Raw genomic sequence first — 19129 nt, 5'->3', positions numbered from 1 at the left:
GCAACTCCAGTTATGGTCACATGGTGGTGCTGTTGTACAGTACTTGAGAGAACAGCAGTTCACAAAAATGTTTTTTTTTTGGTTCAAATCTTTTTTATTATTTTTTTAAGTAACAAAACGTATACAAAATGATGTTTCATCAGAGAAATACATTACATGCTCAAGTAGAAATATAAATAACAATTATGAAAAAAAAACTATAATTTTAAAAAAGGAGATGTTATATATAGAGACACAATAAACTGGTGGTGTTCTGTATCAAAGTATCCCCCTGTTTACTAAGCTGCTCGGCAATGCCGACACAGTCCATTCAAAGTCTTAATGGGCTGTGTTGGTATTAGCACATCGGCAGCCGCTAGCACGGCTTAATAAATGGGGGGGGGTAATATGCGGAGCTATAAGACACCGGTTGCCTTGAACCTTTATATAGCCATATATAGAATGTCAAAACGATGACAAATCTTGTTTAAAATAGGTATCCAGGAGTTTCCATGTCTGAAGAATGGCCTGTAGGTTATTTGGGGGGTGTTTTCAGCAGATTTTAATTTAAATTTTGCTATCATACATATTGTGTTCCATCAGAATTTAGCATCTAACATGTTTGCATTTTTCCAGTTGCCTAGAATCATCTGCAGGGCAGTGGAGATTAGAATATCAAAAAGTCTGAGATCTGATTCCTGCACATCTAATTGAGGATCTACCAAAAATAAAAAAAAAATTTCAATTGAGAGCTTGGTTTGACAGTGAAATATAGCTTGGATGTATTTCCAAATTTGCATTCAGAACAGCTTAATCATTCGATATAAACATATCATATGGGTTAATGTAGCTTCTGATTTGTTACAATGCCAACAGGAGTTGTTAGGGGAGAAACTCACTTTCCATTTTTTCTTAGGGGTCCAGATTGCTCTATGTAGTGGAATGATTTGAGCCATAAATGAGACCAATCAATATTATCAAGATTTATATCCAGATCCTTAAGCCAAGCATCTTGAATACTGATAGAACGGGAAAAATAGAATAAGTTTGGAATTTTATAAAAGTCCGACATTAGTTTACATTTGGGAAATATAGAAACACAGAAATCAGATGAATCAGATGATTTTGAAGTTAGATCCATATTACCTCAAATACTTTTTTTAAATTGGATTTCGCTCACATCTTTTTCAGTGATAGCTCAAGGTGAACTACATTCAGGTACACAAGGTATGTCCTGGTCCCCAGAGGGCTTGAAATCAAACTTTGGACCTGCAGAGATGTCAAGTTACCCAGGCTTGGCCAGTCCTCGTTTTGAACTTACATTGCAAAGCAGTGTGGGATTTGTAGTGCCTGATCCTGCCCATTGAAGTCAGTGTTGCAAGCAGTGGCGTGGGGCCTGAGGGGGCCTGGGCCCCCCACAGATTTGGCCCCTGGCCCCCTCCCGATGACCCCCTTGAACCCCCCTCCCGCCACCAACCCTCCCCCGCCCCGCCACTTCAGGTACCTTGTTTGCTGGCCCGCCAGCCGAAGAGAGTCTAGTTCTTCAGCGCCGGAGTAGCGCCTTCATTCAAGGAAGTTCCTGGCATGATCAGCTGTTTCTGATGCCTTGCGTCACGTAAGGCGTCAGAAACAGCTGATCACGTCAGGAACTTCCTTGAATGAAGGCGCTACTCCGGCGCTGAAGAACTAGACTCTCTTCGGCTGGTGGGCCAGCAAACAAGGTACCTGAAGTGGCGTGGCAGGCAGCGAGGGAGGGTTGGTGGCGGGAGGGGGGGTTCAAGGGGATCGTCGGGAGGGGAGTTCAAAGGGGGTCAGCGGGAGGGGGGTGCAATATGGTGGTGGCGGCAGCTGGGGGGGAGGCTAAACAGTGCCCCCCACCTAGGGCTGTGGCCCCCGCTCCTGGCGAGGTCTGCTACACCCTGGTTTTAAGTCCCATAATGCACCTGATGGGGTAGTCAGAAATCCAGGACTGTGCCAACATCTCCAACAAAGAACCGGGTAACTTGGCATCTTTGAACCTGAGGTCATGGAGGGGTAAGTGAGTTGCCCAAGATCACAAGATGCTGCAGCAGGATTTGAACCTGGCTTTGCTGGTTGTCAGCTCAGTGCACCCAGCAGTCACCCCTCATCTGTTCTAAATCCTGGGAGTTTTGAAATTCCGAGATCCTCGGATTCTCTCTATTTACCTGTTGTCTCCTGTTTTGCCGCAGATCCATTTTTGGGAATTTAAGCGCAAGAATGAAACGCGAAAGGTGAAGACGCTGTTTCTTCCGGAGAATTTGGTGAAGCTGAAGAACCTGACAGGCTACACGTCCTATCTCATCAGTGTGTCGGCCTTCAACGCAGCGGGGGATGGGCCCCTGAGCTTGCCAATCAAGGGGCAGACACAACAAGCAGGTGGGGGAGAAGGGGAAAGCCCTATAGCTAAAGCAATGAGCTGTTCACCCCACTTTGGGAGGGCCTGAATTAGCTCCAGTCCATTCCAGATTGGTTGATCCACTCCTGGTTTTAACCCATTATATCTTGAATTGGTTAAAAAACAGTGTTTCCCAAACCTGGTCCTGGAGGCACCCCAGCCAGTCAGGTTTTCAGGATATCCACAATGAATATTCATGAGAGAGATTTGCATGCAGTTAAAGTCTATTATAGGTGCAATGGTATAAAACTAGGACTGGATCAAACCGACCCTGATAATCTGGAGCTAGTTGGCAGCCCGGCCCTCAGTTCCAATTATTGACATGGTGTTTCGCATTAATCTCCTAGCAGAGCAGGTCTTCGCCAACTCCAGTTCATATTCCACAGATGTCCCAGTCCTGTCTGTTCTAAATTAATACCATAGCGTCCACCATTTTGAGGCTCATTCTGCATCTCGGTTCCCTATAACTCTGACTGAAGATTGATTTAAGCTCTCCTAAGTGACCTCTTTACTTTCCTAGCTTAGACCGTAAGCTTATAAACTATATTTTGAGGACAATTCAAAGCCCATTCCTTGGACAAAGCACCTTTTTACACACGGAAATAGGTTGTTTGATTATTACCCACCCTCTTGTGGTTAAAAGTACCTGTACATTCCCAATATTTCAACAGCATGGGCACTTTTGTGTGTGAGGTGCAGCAGGCATTCTCCAAGGGGTGGGGGTTAGGTTTGAGGGAGAGCTGTGCATGTCATTTTTGCTTTAAAAGGTGTCCTGCACAATAAAAAGCAGGCGACGTTTGTAGTTCATGGGAAAAGTAATTAAAGAGAATGGATGCGCATCTACTTTTTAAAATTAATATTATTACATAAGTACATATAAGTACATAAGTAATGTCACAATGGGAAAAGACCAAGGGTCCATCGAGCCCAGCATCCTGTCCACGACAGCGGCCAATCCAGGCCAAGGGCACCTGGCGAGCTTCCCAAACGTACAAACATTCTATACATGTTATTCCTGGAATTGTGGATTTTTCCCAAGTCCTTTTAGTAGCGGTTTATGGACTTGTCCTTTAGGAAACCATCCAACCCCTTTTTAAACTCTGCTAAGCTAACCGCCTTCACCACTTTCTCCGGCAACGAATTCCAGAGTTTAATTACACGTTTCCAACAGTGGCCAATCCAGGTCACAAGTACCTGGCAGAAACCCAAACAGTAGCAACATTCCAGAACCTCAAAGAATAACAAGATTCTGGAATCCCAGAGTAGCAACATTCCATGTAGAACCCCAAAGAGTAGCAAGATTCCATTCAGAATCCCAAGCACATAAGTACATAAGTATTACCATACTGGGAAAGACCAAAGGTCCATCAAGCCCAGCAGTGGCCAATCCAGGTTACAAATACCTGGCAAGATCCCAAAAAAGTACTAAACATTTTATACTGCTTATCCCAGAAATAGTGCATAAGTACATAAGTAATGCCACACTGGGAAAAGACCAAGGGTCCATCGAGCCCAGCATCCTGTCCCCGACAGCGGCCAATCCAGGCCAAGGGCACCTGGCAAGCTTCCCAAACGTACAAACATTCTATACAATCAAGCCATTGTGACATCACTAATGAGGTTGGCTCTTATTGGTGGAATGAGCCACTATGACATCACAATAGGTTAAATCACTGCTCTATGTAATAAAAGTGAGCCAAGTAGAGGACATAAGTACATAAGTAATGCCACACTGGGAAAAGACCAAGGGTCCATCGAGCCCAGCATCCTGTCCACGACAGCGGCCAATCCAGGCCAAGGGCACCTGGTGAGCTTCCCAAACGTACAAACATTCTATACATGTTATTCCTGGAATTGTGGATTTTTCCCAAGTCCATTTAGTAGCAGTTTATGGACTTGTTCTTTAGGAAACCGTCTAACCCCTTTTTAAACTCTGCTAAGCTTAAAAATATCTATCCCTCTGCGCTGAGCCCCTATTGAATGGGTTCTTTGTTCTGGTCTCCCCATAAAACCTAACCACTGAGAGTTTCACATTTTTTTTGCCGATCTCCAGTTACCTGTAACCATCAGGACCCGTCACCTTCCTCATACTATACCAGTGATGGCGAACCTTTCAGAGACCCAGTGGCGTAGGAAGGGGGGGGGGCGGTGGGGTGGTCCGCCCCGGGTGCACGCGCTGGGGGGATGTCAGATCCGCTGGTTCCCTGCTCCCTCTGCCCCGGAACAGGTTACTTCCTGTTCCGGGGCAGAGAGAGCAAGGAACCAGCGGAGCCAACGCAGCTCCCAGCGACGTGCACTCGGGGGCAGATCGGCCCTCTCGCCCGCCCCCTCACTTCCCAGTTAAAGTAAGAATGGCGCCAGAAGGGGGAGGGTGCTGCACCCGGGGGGGGGGGGGTGTGCAGCGGCGACCCTCCCCGGGTGTCAGCCGCCCTCACTACGGCACTGCAGAGACCGAGTGCCCAAACAGCAACCCAAAATCTATTTATCGCAAAGTGCCAACAGGACAATTTAACCTGAATAACAGAACTTTAAAAGCATTTGGCATGCTTTTGAATAATTAATGTGATTTTTGCTGTTGCATGCATGCTGATAACTCCCTTCCCCTCCATCCATGTGCATCTCCTTCCTGTCTTCCCTTCCCTCCATCCGTCCAACAATTGCCCTCCCCTCCATCCACCCATATCCAGCAACTCTCCTCTCTCCTGCCCTCCATCCATCCATCCATACCCAGCAATTCTCTTCGCTCCCTTATCCTGCCCCCCTGCATCCATCCGTACCCAGCGATTCTCTTCTCTCCCCTGCCCTCCCCTCCTGCTCCCACCCATGCCCTGCATGTAAATCTTTTTTATTACCTCCGTTGAAGCGGCCATGTCTTTGAAAGCCCTGCCCTTCTCTAGCCTTCCCTTCGTTAGTTTGTTCTCTCAGAGTCAGGCCCGCCCTCGCGGAAATGATGTTAGAAGGCGGGACTGACTCTGAGGGAACGAACTCACGAAGGGAAGGCTAGAGACGGGCAGGGCTTTCAAAGACGCGGCCGCTTCGATGGAGGTAGTCAGCGCCGGTGGGGAGGACATGCGAGGGGATGTTGGGTGGGCGGGCCTGGAGGGAAAATGGCTCAGGCCCACCCGACGGCGTGCCAACAGAAAGGGCTCTGTGTGCCCTCTCTGGCACGCGTGCCATAGGTTCACCATCACTGTACTATACAGTCTTCTCCCTGTCAGTGTGGCTGTGTCCCGGGATTTAGAAGCAGATACCGTGAACATGGCTGGGTATCAAGAAGCAAATGTGACAGACTAGATGGGTCTCTTGGATTCTAACCTTTGCTGGCATGTTCTCCGTTTTCTCTAAAAACGCCAGCCGCTTGGCCAGGTGCCCTGATTCTCTGACTGGTGCGGTATGGTGGGGAGGGGAGAGGAGAGGAGCCAAACAGTAGACAGGAAAGTTTTACAGATCAGAGCTTGTCCTATGCTGTCAGAGCCACAGAGGTCTGTGATGGGGGTGACGGAGTGCTCTGAAACCAGATGTATAATTTCTGAATGCTGGCTGCAGAACAGGACTAATTCTGTTCTCTAGAGAAAGGGAGGTTTTCCAGGATGCTTTAATCCCTTTAATTTTATCGGTCTGCTGGAAAGCACTCTATTTACTGAAAAGAGCAGTACAGCAAATCCGCTGAAATAGAAAAAAATAGTCCTGGAACTTTGAGGCTCAGTTTTGCTCCAGTGCAAAAGTGCATTAGAGCAAGCTGCAGGCTCTCAGTCAGCAGACAGTGCCCAGGGTTGCTGTAAGGGTGCCAGAGATCTTGCATGCAATGAGTTTAGGGCCCTCAGCTTTCCACGCGTTGTTTGAGAGAGAGATTGTTTGGAGCTCTGCTGAGCATTTTTTGGTCTGGAGGAACTTATTAACAGAAGACAGGGATTGGTTTCCTTCCACACAGCTCCGAGTGCTCCCCAGTCCATCCGCTTCAGCGAACTCACCACGACCTCTGTCAATGTCTCTTGGGAGCCCCCTGCGTTCCCCAATGGTGTCCTGGAAGGTTACAGACTCATCTATGAACCCTGCACCCCTGTGGATGGTATGTTTATTTATTTATTAGAATTTATTTACTGCCGCTCTGAAGGAATTCACTCAAGGCAGTGTACAACAAGAATAAATCAAACATAAGTGTAATGGTATCGCAATAGACAATTACAACAGTAGAAATATTCAAATAACAATACAAAGTATGGCATAGTTACTACTTACAATGTCAACACAATACATAATAGAATATTTTAATTGACCAGTGTAGGGTATAAGCAAAGATGGAACATATAGATAGGTAAGAGAGTAAGAGGAGTTAGAAAGTAAGGCGACTAATTTAAAGAAAGTTGCACGTGAGGTCAGAGAGATGGTTAAATATTATCTCAGCTAGGGTAAGAGTGGATAAACATGTCCCGCTGCAGTATGTGCAGCCCGAGTCACTCCTTGTGTGTGTGAATGAGACTAACAAGTTAGTTACTTCTTCCATTAAAGGCCTGGTTGAAGAGCCAAGCTTTCACCTGCTTCCTGAAGTAGAGATAGTCTTGTGTTAAGCGAAGCCTTTCAGGGAGTGCATTCCAGAGAGTGGGGGCTACTGTGGAGAAGGATTGCTTGAAGGTATCACATTGTGTAATGTCTTTTGGAGAGGGTGTGGTTAGGGATACCCCTTGGGAGGACCATAGTGTCCTTGGAGGTGTGTAGAGGGTCATCCTGTTCTTCAAGTTCTCTGGGCCATTTCCTTTAAGGGCCTTGAGGGTCAAACGTAGAGTTTAAAATTTGGCTCTGTAGTGCACTGATAGCCAGTGAAGTTTTTGCAAAAACGTGTTTCGGCATGACGCCTTCCTCAGGGGTCACGGAAGAAAGATATCGCAGTTTGTGGAAAAATGTATATTCCCGAGTATTGAACGAATCCAGCCACTTGAAGACGAAGAAAGCGCCTACGTAGCGTTTCAAGCAGTATGCTCGGCAGGAAAGTGTATTTTTCTTCAGTGACCGCCGAGGAAGGCTTTATGCCGAAACACTGCCCATGTAGAGTCACTCGGGTTACCTCTGTATCACCTTGTGGTGAACTGTTTTTGGCAAATAAACATTTTAGAAGCTTTTACTTCTAGTTTGCCTGGATTTCTTGGAACCTCTTTTCCCTTCCACCCCTGTTTCATCCTGTAAACAAAGGTGGAACATATCGACAGATAAGACAGATTAAAAGGGGTTACTGAGAGTGACTAACTTAAAGAAAAACTGCACATGAAGTCATAAAGCTACAGGAAAATGATCTTGATAAACAAGTCATGCTATAGGATGTGCATCCGGCGTTAGTCCTTGTATATGTGACCAGTGAGTTAGTTGCTTCTTTCATTAAAGGCCCCCCCTCCTCCTCCTGAAACATTTATCCTATGATACCAACCCTACACCATCATGTCATGGCGCCTCCTTCTGAAATCCTCCACCCATGACACCCTCTCATTGACCTGCAGTGGTCCTTTCCTATGTGGTCAAGACAAGGCCAGAATAGATGGTGGCTCTTTCAGGGCCCAACTTGCCCAATTGCACCCATCCCCTACATCCCCCCACCCCTGCCTCCTTTCTGCCCTGTTGCACTTTCACTTTACATGTCTCCTTTCCTCTCTTCTTCCTGAGTCCAAGTCTCCATCTGTGTCACCAGTGCACTTCGTTTCTCTGTGGAATTCTAGTTGTCACCATCTGCTCGAGGGCTGTCTCATCTGACCTGTACGTACACGCACTCCCCACTCCCACAGCATAGGTGTTTCTCTGTGCGCAATCATAGTACCTTCACCGCCATGTTAACTACTATAATGCGTTCTGAGATCTGCAAAAGATGCCTTTGCAAATCACCAGGGCCACCGAGAGACTAGGCCAGGCCCAGGGCAAAGCCGCCCCACTTCTGCCCCCATCACCCCCCCCCCCCTTGCTGTTGCCGTCCAACTGTCACTCCCCCCGTCGCTGCAGTCCCCGGTCTCACCTGCCTGCCTCCTCGGCTCTGGGCCCCCTGCATTCGAAGCGGCAGTTGCAGATCGCCTCTCTTCTGGCCTTCCCTCCCTGTGTCCCTCCCTCATCTGATGTAAGTTCCGGTTTCCACGAGGGCGGGACACAGGGAGGGAAGGCCCGAAGGGAAGCGATCTGTGACTGCCACTTCGAATGCAGGGGGCCCAGAGCCAAGGAGACAGGCAGGTGAGACCGGGGACTGCAGCGCCGGCGGCCTGACCCCGGCACCAGGCCCCCTTTGGAGGCCCGGGCCCAGGGAATTTTGTCTCCCCTGCCCACCCCCACCCCCCCACCCCCCTCGACGGCCCTGCAAATCGCAGGCCCTGACTGTGTAAACTCAATCTCGTTCTTACTAGAAATGGCAAAATCACACACACACACACCCTCACACCAAAAAGGAAGGAGCCTAAAAATATATCCATTAGGATATTTAGGGGGTCTTTTATTTATTTATTTATTTATTTATTTATTTATTTATTTATATCCCACATTTTCCCACCTATTTGCAGGCTCAATGTGGCTTACAATTTTTTCGTCATGACTTATGTCATTTCAGAATACCTACACAATTGGTAATATATATAGAACATGAATGCTAAACATTGACGTCTTTAGCGTTTAGCACGTGCCTATTTTTAACGCTCACTAAAAACGCCAGGACGCCTTCGTAAAAGACGATCAAAAGGTTTTCCTTTGCTGATTTACTTTGATTCTCGTCTCTAGGTGTGAGTAAGATCGTGACGGTGGATGTAAAGGGGAACAGCCCGCTCTGGATGAAGCTGAAAGATCTGGCAGAGGGTATGACCTACAGGTTCCGCATACGGGCCAAGACTTTCATGTACGGACCAGAGCTGGAAGCCAACATCACCACAGGACCAGGTGAAGGTAAGGGGGAGAAGCGCCTCTTACCACCCGATAACCCCCGAAACAAAGACGGTTTAGGGCAACAGAAGCATGAAGGAACAATGTGTCAGTAACGTAACTTGTCTTTGGTTCTTATTACATTGAAATCTCTCCTCCGCCACCCAGCTCTACTACGATTATTATTCGGGACAATATTGAAAATGTTCAGTGGTGTCCAGTGAACATAGAACTCCACTATCTGTGGATACCAGAGCCGGTGCAAACTAGTGGCCATCCTAGGCGAATGTTCATCTTTACCTCCTCCTCAATTAACTTTTTTTTATTTATTTGTTGCATTTGTATCCCACATTTCCCCCACCTATTTGCAGGCTCAATGTGGCTTACGTTGTTCCGTAATGGCGATCGCCATTTCCGGAATGAGAAATGCAGGGTTATATTGCATTAAGGTTTGTAGGTGACATGAGTATATTAGGCAATCAAGTACAAAGAATTCATTTTCGTGATGAGAAGTAAAATGGTATAAACTTCCAGGCCCCGAGCCTGCAGTCCCCTCCCCCAAGACTTTGATAATTAAAGTCAGCAATTATGATCATCAGACAAACATCCTATGATAATGCAGGTTAAAGGACTTGATGGTAGTTCTTTCAGTCTTGGGGGGCTGTCAGGTCCAATAGGGGCCGATATTTAGACCGCGGTCGGCGCTAAACCCCGGATACTCAATGCCGGGCCGTTTCCAGTGACCGGCATTGAATATCTGGTTTATTTTTGGCCGGTTTAAAGATAACCGGCTACATCGATATTCAGACAGCTGGTTATCTTTAAACAGCCAAAGACATACCAGTTTTTTCACGTGGCCAAATATGACCGCGAAATCCGGTTTAAAAATCAGCGGCTAGCCGATTATATCGGCCGATATAACCAACTAGCTGCTAATGGGATATTCATCAGGGGATAACCTGTTATCCCCTGCTGAATATTGGTGGATAGCAGGTTAAGCGCTATTTAATCGGTCAGCAGACATTCTGACCTGTTAAACAGCGCTGAATATCGGGGGGATAGTTTTTTTGTTTGGACTGCAGCTACTATCACCGGGAAGGTGCTGCCCCTAGGTGACTACCTCTTTTTGCCTAGTGGATGGGCCAGACCTGTGCTATGCAAAAGTCCATATTGTAAAGGGGCAGAGCGAAGGCAGACTGGGATCATTTCCCAGACAGCCGTAATATTCGGCCGCTGTCCACATAAGGGTTGATATGCTTCATGATTTAACCACCTAGAAACAGCTGCTGACGGGTTAAATCACTTGTTTGGGGTTAATTTTCACAGCAATTAACCAGTTATCACCACTGAAAACTAGCATTTTAAGTGAAAACTGGCCATTGGGGTGAGGAAGGGTTCTGGGGGCCGAGTCAGCACTAGAGAGCTGTACGGGGACGGGGTTCGCGGGAATCCCGCGGGGACGGAGGCAGTTCCTGCGGGGTTCCCGTGGGGATGGAAGCAGTTCTGTGGGGTTCCCGCGGGGATGGAAGCAGTTCTGCGGGGTTCCCGCGGGGACGGAGGCAGTTCCTGCGGGGTTCCCGTGGGGATGGAAGCAGTTCTGCGGGCTTCCCGTGGAAGTGTAAGCTGCACCTGCACCAGCCTCTCATCTACCGAATACCAATTTCTTTGAGTGCTGTCTTCTCCTCCTCCTCTTCTTCTTCCTTGCTTTAATAGCATAAATGTGGAAAGTCTTCCATTAAGGAGGTGGTAGAGTCACAAATGATGACGGAATTCAAAAAGGCGTGGGATGAACACAGAGGATCTCTAATTAGAAAATGGAAGTTATATAAAACCTAACCTTAAATGGCTGCATGTGTGTGGATGTGTCAAGTGACGCTTAGATGGGGACTCTGGCTGTGATGAACTAGAGCTGATACCTGGCAGACTTGTATGGTCTGTGTCTCATACATGGCAATCTGGTTTAGGATGGGCTGGAAAGGGCTTAGACAGCAACTTCAGTGGCTGGAATATGAGGACAGTGCTGGACAGATTTTTATAGTCTGTGTCCCACAAATGAGAAGACGAATAGGCTGGAGTGGGCTTCGATGGCAACTCCAGCAGTTGGAACATAAGGATGGGGCCAGATAGACTTCTGTGGTCTTTGTTCCAGAAACACGAAAGAAAGACCATAATCAAGTATATAATATCACACTCGTTGATTTAATGATGAATTGATCATGAGTGTGACTATTGGGCAGAGTGGATGGACCGTTCAGGTCTATTTGCTGTCACTTACTATGTTACTATTAATCCTCTTTGCTCCCAGGCTGGTGCACAGACCTCAGCTCTGACACAGGCATGAGAATCAGATGTCACCTGACCTACTGGCGCATGCATGTGGCGACCTCTCAGCACACAGTGCAAGTGAATTGGAGACAAGTCTTACATGTGCACACCAGAGTGTTCCAACTTCCAACTTCCGTTCCTTCCTTGCCTACAGTGCTGTGGCTCAAATCCAGAGAGAGACTAAGGGAGCTGACTGGAACGTTTTTTAAGGAACCATTAAATTCTTACGGGGATGGGTGGGCATGGGTTAAATTCTTGCGGGGACGGGTTGGGATGGTTTAAATTTTTGCAGGGATGGGTGGGGATGGGTAAGATTCCAGTGGGGACGGGTGGGGACGGGTAAGATTCCAACAGGGACGGGCAGGGATGGGTAAGATTTCTGTCCCCGTGCAACTCTCAGCACTTAACCAGACAGGGTAACCGCGTAAATGGGACCACATAAATCCCAGTCCTTTCTTTATGCGGCAGCCTGTGGCCAGTTAAGCGCTGAATAGTGACTTAATCAGCTATGTGTTAGCCGGCTCTGCAAAAACCGGATATTTAATGCCGAAGTCCGGCACTGAATATCCGGGAATAACACAGCTGCAGTCAGCAAAATTAATTTACCCCATAATTTACATGTTTAGTGCAGCAGACTGCTGAGAAACAGGCATACATGAAACACTCAACGTGTAATTAAACTCTGGAATTCGTTGCCAGAGAATGTGGTAAAGGCGGTTAGCTTAGCGGGGTTTAAAAAGGGTCTGGCTGGCGCCCTAAAGGAAAAGTCCATAGATCATTATTAAAATGGACTTGGGGAAAATCTACTGCTTATTTCTAGAATGAGCAGCATAAAATGTATTGAACTTTTTGGGGATCTTGCCAGGTATTTGTGACCTGGGTTGGCCACTGTTGGAAACAGGACGCTGGGCTTGATGGACCTTTGGTCTGTCCCAGTGTGGCAATACTTATGTACTTATATTCTGGCAGTGGCCACACATTTCACAGCGCTCAATATATTTATTAATTTAAACGCTAGCACTGCCCGGGGGCCGTTCCACATATTTACCTCCCTTTCTATAAAGATTTGCCCTTTTAGAGACCAGTAGACTTCTCCTTTTTCTATTAATGGACTGGACCTCTTAGAGGAATTTTGTGCATGAGCTATAGGGTCACTGGATCTTGTTAATACACTAAACCACCCTAATGGATTTGCTTTTCTGTTTACCGTGTTAAGGTTCACCTGGTCCTCCTGGGGAGCCCTTCATCTCTAGGTACAGCTCCGCAATCACTATTCACTGGTCCAGTGGAGACCCTGGGAAAGGGCCCATCACCCGATACGTTATTGAGGCCCGGCCATCAGGTACAGCACCTTCCTTGCTCCTTGTTCCCCACTCTGAGTTTTCCTTGTCCGTCACTAGGGGGCGGACTTTTCTATTTATTTATTTATTTATTATTTATTTATTTGTTACATTTGTATCCCACATTTTCCCACCTATTTGCAGGCTCAATGTGGCTTACATAGTACCGTAACGGCGTTCGCCAGTTCCGGTATAACTTTGGTGAAAAGGATGATCACCAACCCCTACCCTTTGTGGAGCAGATGACTATTATGGACAGCAGAGGCAGTGGGGTAGCAAGGGCGGAGCGGTGGGGGCGGTCTGCCCCGGGTGCACGCTGCTGGAGGGTGCAGAGAGCAGTCGCGCGCCTGTCGGCTCCGCTGGTTCCCTTCTCCCTCTGCCCCGGAACAGGTTACTTCCTGTTCCGGGGCAGAGGGAGCAGGGAGCCAGCGGAGCCGACAGGCGCGCGACTGTTCTCTGCACAATCCAGCAGCCAAGAATGCACCCGGGGGGGGGGGGGGCTTGATGCGCCAGGGAGGGGGGTGTCATTGCGCTGGGGGGGGTGTCGTGCTGCATCCTGGGGGGACGGATGCCGCTGCACCCGGGGGGGGAGGGTGCGCAGCGGTGATCCGTCCCAGGTGGCAGCCGACCTAGGAACACCACTGAGCAGAGGAGCAGTAAAAGATATTAGGAAGAATGGAAGAACCAACTGACCTAGACCCTGCCGCAGCCTTCTGCCACTCAATGCATTATTGATAGGGCAGAGGCCGGGGATGGGGGTGGGGAGAAGAGAGGAGCAGATGGAAAGTCTCTGGGCTGTGGCCAATTCTCAGTTGTAGTAAATCAGATCAGAAGTGTTCAGCCCGTATCCCAACCTGTGATGGTAGCCTGCGGCAAACTTTTATCACCCCCCCCCCCCCCCCCCAGTTTAACAGGACTCATATACAGTAAGCTCAGCTTCTCGATGGATAAATAAAACATACAGCATCTCACTGACCTGAACAGCTGATTGCTTTAAACAGCAAGAAGTTAAAGCCAAGTCCGGATAACCTCGGTTTTGCCTGTTCTGCCTTGGACAGAAATGTCACTGGCACACTAAGGACACATTCCCCAAACACGTCCGTGCAGAAACAGATGTTCAAAGATCTGACTTAGAACGAGGGCCAAAAAATTCTAGTTGAGGCAGTTACCGACGCTCTTTTCAAGAACAGCCAACATCACTAACAGCCAGGGGCATAGCCAGACAACAGATTTTGGGTGGGCCTAGGCAAGAAGTGGGTGGGCACCAAATGTTCTCCCCCCACCACCACAAAAAGACATCTCAGCTGGCAGGAAAATGCTTCTTTCCACCTTGGCAGTCTACAGCAGGCATGCGCTGAAAACTGAGCATGCGCAGGTGCCAGTACCGTAGTGAGTAGCGTTTCCGTTACCATCAGCGGGAAGTCTTCAGCTGGTAGAGCTTGGGATCTCCACCAGCTACCGCTAAACGTGTGCTGCTGTTGGGTGGCCTGAGCCCTAAGTGGATGGGCCCTGGCCCACCCAGGCCCACCTGTGGCTACGCCACTGGGCCCAGCTCCTGACTGAAAATGTAGGAAGCCCTGGTCTAGTGACTCTAGGGGCCTGAAATTCCATGAAACTCTCTGCTTTGTGCTTTATATCAGAGCTTCCTCCCCCCCGTGCCTGCGCCTTCACACGCCTGAAAGTTATCTTTTCCCTTTCAGATGAGGGCCTGTGGGATATTCTCATCAAAGATATCCCGAAGGAAGTGACATCGTACACCTTCAACATGGAGATCCTGAAGCAGGCCGTGAGCTACGATTTCCGGGTGATTGCTGTGAATGACTATGGATATGGGACACCCAGTCCCCCCTCCCCGGCAGTATCAGGTATTAGAAGTGAAAAATGCCTCCTCCCCTTTGCAGTCCTCAATGTGCCTCTGGATCCCAGGCTAATCCCAGCTGTATTTTCTCTCCTGCTGTATGTTGGTAGCCGTCAGCGGGAGTGGAGGAGTGGCCTAATGGTTAGTGCATTGGGCTTTGCTCCTGGCAACTTGGGTTACATTCCCACTGCAGCTCCTTGTGACCTTGGACAAGTCACTTAACCCTTCATTGCCCCAGGTACAAACAAGTACCTGTATATACTGTGTAAACCACCTTGAATGTAGTTGCAGAGACCACAGAAAGGCAATATAACAAGTCCCATTTTCCTTTCCCTATTTGAGATTCTACATGGAATGTTGCTACTATTTGAGATTCTGTTGCAACTATTTGAGAGTCTACATGGAATGTTGCTACTATTGGAGATTCTGTTGTTACTATTTGAGATTCTACATGGAATGTTGGTACTATTGGAGATTCTAGATGGAATGTTGCTACTATTGAGATTCTGTTGCTACTATTTGAGATTCTACATAGAATGTTGCTAGTGGAGGATGAGATTCTACAAGGATTGTTGCTATTATTTGAGATTCTACATGGAATGTTGCTACTATTTGAGATTCTGTTGCTACTATTGAGATTCTACATGGAATGTTGCTAGTGGAGGAGTAGCCTAGTGGTTAGTGCAGTGGAACATGGAATGTTGCTAGTATTTGAGATTCTACATAGAATGTTGCTAGTGGAGGATGAGATTCTACATGGATTGTTGCTACTATTTGAGATTCTACATGGAATGTTGCTACTATTTGAGATTCTGTTGCTACTGTTGAGATTCTACATGGAATGTTGCTACTGGAGGAGTAGCCTAGTGGTTAGTGCAGTGGAACATGGATTGTTGCTACTATTTGAGATTCTACATGGAATATTGCTAGTGGAGGAGTAACCTAGTGGTTACTGCAGTGGACCATGATCCTGAGGGAACTGGGTTCAATTCCCACTGCAGCTCTGGGCAAGTCACTTAACCCTCCATTGCCCCAGGTACCAAAGCTTAGATTGTGAGCCCTCTAGGGACAGAGATAGTACCTGCATGTAATGTGTACAGTGAGTACATCTTGTAGCTCTGTGGAAATGATTGTAGCATAAGCTCATATCCCTTTGGGTTAATTTATGTTGCAGCCCAGAAAGCCAACCCATTCTATGAGGAATGGTGGTTCCTGGTCGTCATCGCCCTGGTGGGTCTCATCTTTATTCTGCTGCTGGTCTTTGTCCTGATTATCCGAGGACAGAGCAAAAAATATGCAAAGAAGTCAGATTCAGGTAAGAGCAGAGGACCTGGCATGCACACGTGTGCAGATATGTAGGTTTTCATGTTTATTAAAAAATTTGATTTACCCAGGGCTCTTTCTGAGGGGGTACTTGGGGGTACTGAGTACCGGCACCTTTTCCATTGTCTGCTAAAATTGACCCATGGACCCCAAGTTTTATGTTTATGTTTAAACTTTTTTATTGACGAAATGCACAATACAATTCAACTTGGAGCCTTCATACAGCAAGGTTCAGTATACAAATCAACGTTGCAACAACATATTTAACTGCGTCAATCACTTATTCCATTTTCTCTTCTCTTGCCCCCCTCCCCTCCTTACAACTTTATATTTCAGCAATTGTAAAAATAAAAGCATAACAGTACAACGGAGCTTTCATAGTTGTTAAGTGTACAATGATAAATCAACCAATATTCTACTGTGGTGCAGAGTGATCAGCTTGCCACCCCAAGTAAATACAGAGCTCCATATCTAATTACCGACCCTACTCTTCAGTCCTGGACCCCAAGTTTTAATGAAAGAGCTCAGGCTCTACACACCTTGTCATAGGTTCTGTGACTGGTTGTAGGGGGCCTGGCTATTGGGAGAGGGGCTGGCTATTGTGGGGAGGGTCCCTGAGCGATTACCCCCACCCCTGAAGGGTGGCCTGGAATTTGAGTACCGGAACCTTTTTTGCTAGAAAAAATGTACTGGATATACCGCAGTTTCTGATAAAAGGTTTGCAAAATAAAATAATCAACAGTCTGAAAGGAAGGCCATGATAATGAGAAGAAAAGAACACTAAAAAGTGGTCAGAAAGCAAAATACAAGAAGAGAAATTGAAGTGAAATAAAATAAATAATAAAAATAAATTAAAAGGAAAATCTTCAAGCACTCGGCGCCAACAGATCTCCAGAGGAACGCCAAAGGCATTCTGTGTATAGATAGAGGGAGACAGAGAGAGACAGATGTTTTAGGGCTATGCTTATTAAGGTACACTAGTATTTTGAGTGTATGCTAACTGTGTAGATGCGCATAGGAATATTAGGGTAGGGTTACCATATTTTGTCCCTCAAAAAGGAGGACAAATGCCCCGCCCCCTTTCACGCCCTCACTCCGCCCCTTTCACATTTTCCCTTCCCCCTGTCACTCCCCCTCCCCGTCACCCCATTCCCCTTACCTTACTACTGCCCTGGTGGTCTAGTGACTTCTTCGGGCAGGAAGAGCCCCCTCTTTCCTGCCCGGAGCGCTGCCCTGCATGCGCCCTTCCTGTTGCTGATCTTGGCGCCGATTCAAAATGGCCGCCGAGAGTTGAAGTCTCGCGAGGTCACTTCAAATTTCGGTGGCCATTTTGAATCGGCACCGAGATCAGCAACAGGAAGGACGCATGCAGGGCAGCGCTCCGGGCAGGAAAGAGGGGGCTCTTTCCTGCCCGAAGAAGTCACTAGACCACCAGGGCACTAGTAAGTAAGGGGAGGGGAGGCTAGCAATCTGCCCGTTTGTCCAGAAATCCGGATAAATGGGCAGATTGGCAGAACCCACCCGGTTGCCCGGACATGTGCTCAAAAAGAGGACATGTCCAGGTAAATCCAGACATATGGTAACCCTATATTAGGGGCATCTACACGGTTAGCACGAGCTAAAAAAAACTAGCGCAGCTTAGTAAACAGGGCCCTTCATGTCTCAAGAAGCAATAGCTTGGGAGAAAGTCACTGTACAATAAACAATGCTTTACAGAAATAGGATATACTTCCTGCTGGGAAAGAGAACTCGGTCCAGCCCCTGCCTCCATCGCCCCAGAAAGCTGAGATTGTGAGCCCACTAGGATCATATGAAAACTACTTTGTTTGTACCACAGAAAGGTGGTGTGGCAAGAATCTCACAAACAGAAACCCAACCCCTTGGACTCCTGATTAAAATAATCCTCCCTCTGCCCCTCACACACCTTCCCTTAGGCGCCGACTCCGTGGGTGCTGTGGGTGCTCGAGCACCCCCAATATTTCACCCACCGGAAGTTCGTTCCCTCCCTCCCTCCCTCCAAGTTCCAGGGTCATCGTCCCTCCCTTCCTCCTTCCCTCCCTTCGAGTTCCAGGCCCCCTCCCTCCGAATTTTAAAAGTCATCTTGACTTACCTCGTCAGGGTTACAGCGGCCGGCAGCAGCGGTAAAAAGCGTGCAGGCTCGGCACTTACTTCAGTTTTCCCTTCTCTGTCTCTCAGCTCTGGTCCCGCCCTCATTTCCTGTTTCTGCAAGGGCGGGACCGGAGCTGAGAGAGAGAGAAGGGAAAACTGAACTAAGGGCCAAGCCTGCACGTTTTTTACCGCTGTTGCCGGCCACCGTAACCCCAACAAGGTAAGTCACGATGACTTTTAAAATTTGGAGGGAGGGGGCCTGGAATTCGAAGGGAGAGAGGGAGGGAGGAAGGGAGGGATGACCACCCTGGAAGTCGGAGGGAGGGACGATGACCCTGGAACTCGGAGGAGGGGTTGACCCTAGAACTCAGAGGGAGGGACCCCGGAACTCAGAGGGAGGGGGAGGGAAAGGAGAGAGAGAGGGGAGGGAGGGAGGGGGCCTGGAACTCGAAGAGAGGGAGGGAGGGAGGGGGGCCTGGAACTCGGAGGGAAGTGGAGGGGGGACGAGGGAGGGGGGACAGGGGAAGGGGAACAGGGGAGAGGGAGGGGGGATGGGGAGGGGGAGATGAGGGGGGAATGCACCACCTGTAAAAAAAAAAATTCAGCACCCCCAATCATTTTGAAAAGTTGGCTCCTCTTCCCCCTCCAAAAGTCAACCATAATAATATGGGAAAGGAGTAGGACTGCTGTATTTCTAGAGCGCTACTAGGGTTACGCAGCGCTGTACAATTTAACAAAGAGAGGTGGTTAGAGCAGTGGGGGCTTAGAGCTAGGGAAGCCAAGGTTCATATCCCCCTCTTGAAAAGGGAACATTTGCTTTGGACTCAGCCTGAGAGTGAGTTCCAGCTGCCTCCCTTTACCACTTTCACAGTCTGCAGCACGTGTGGGATGCGATGCTGC

The 19129-nt window shown here is 48.1% G+C and overlaps 1 protein-coding gene across 1 annotated transcript in view; it reads left to right on the top strand.

Annotated features, from left to right (window-relative positions):
• Positions 1-19129, top strand: part of SDK2 (sidekick cell adhesion molecule 2) — a 655374-nt gene that overhangs the window by 611963 nt on the left and 24282 nt on the right. Inside the window, exons 36-41 of the mRNA XM_030208539.1 lie at positions 2190-2376; positions 6327-6464; positions 9137-9298; positions 12816-12941; positions 14640-14804; positions 15972-16112. Of these exons, the coding sequence (XP_030064399.1) occupies positions 2190-2376; positions 6327-6464; positions 9137-9298; positions 12816-12941; positions 14640-14804; positions 15972-16112 (919 nt within the window). The remainder of the gene's footprint in view (positions 1-2189; positions 2377-6326; positions 6465-9136; positions 9299-12815; positions 12942-14639; positions 14805-15971; positions 16113-19129) is intronic.

Source organism: Microcaecilia unicolor, chromosome 6, assembly GCF_901765095.1.
Source record: "Microcaecilia unicolor chromosome 6, aMicUni1.1, whole genome shotgun sequence".
Lineage (NCBI taxonomy): Eukaryota > Metazoa > Chordata > Amphibia > Gymnophiona > Siphonopidae > Microcaecilia > Microcaecilia unicolor.
Note: the sequence above shows the minus strand (reverse complement) of the source record. Positions and strands in the feature narration are given on the sequence as shown.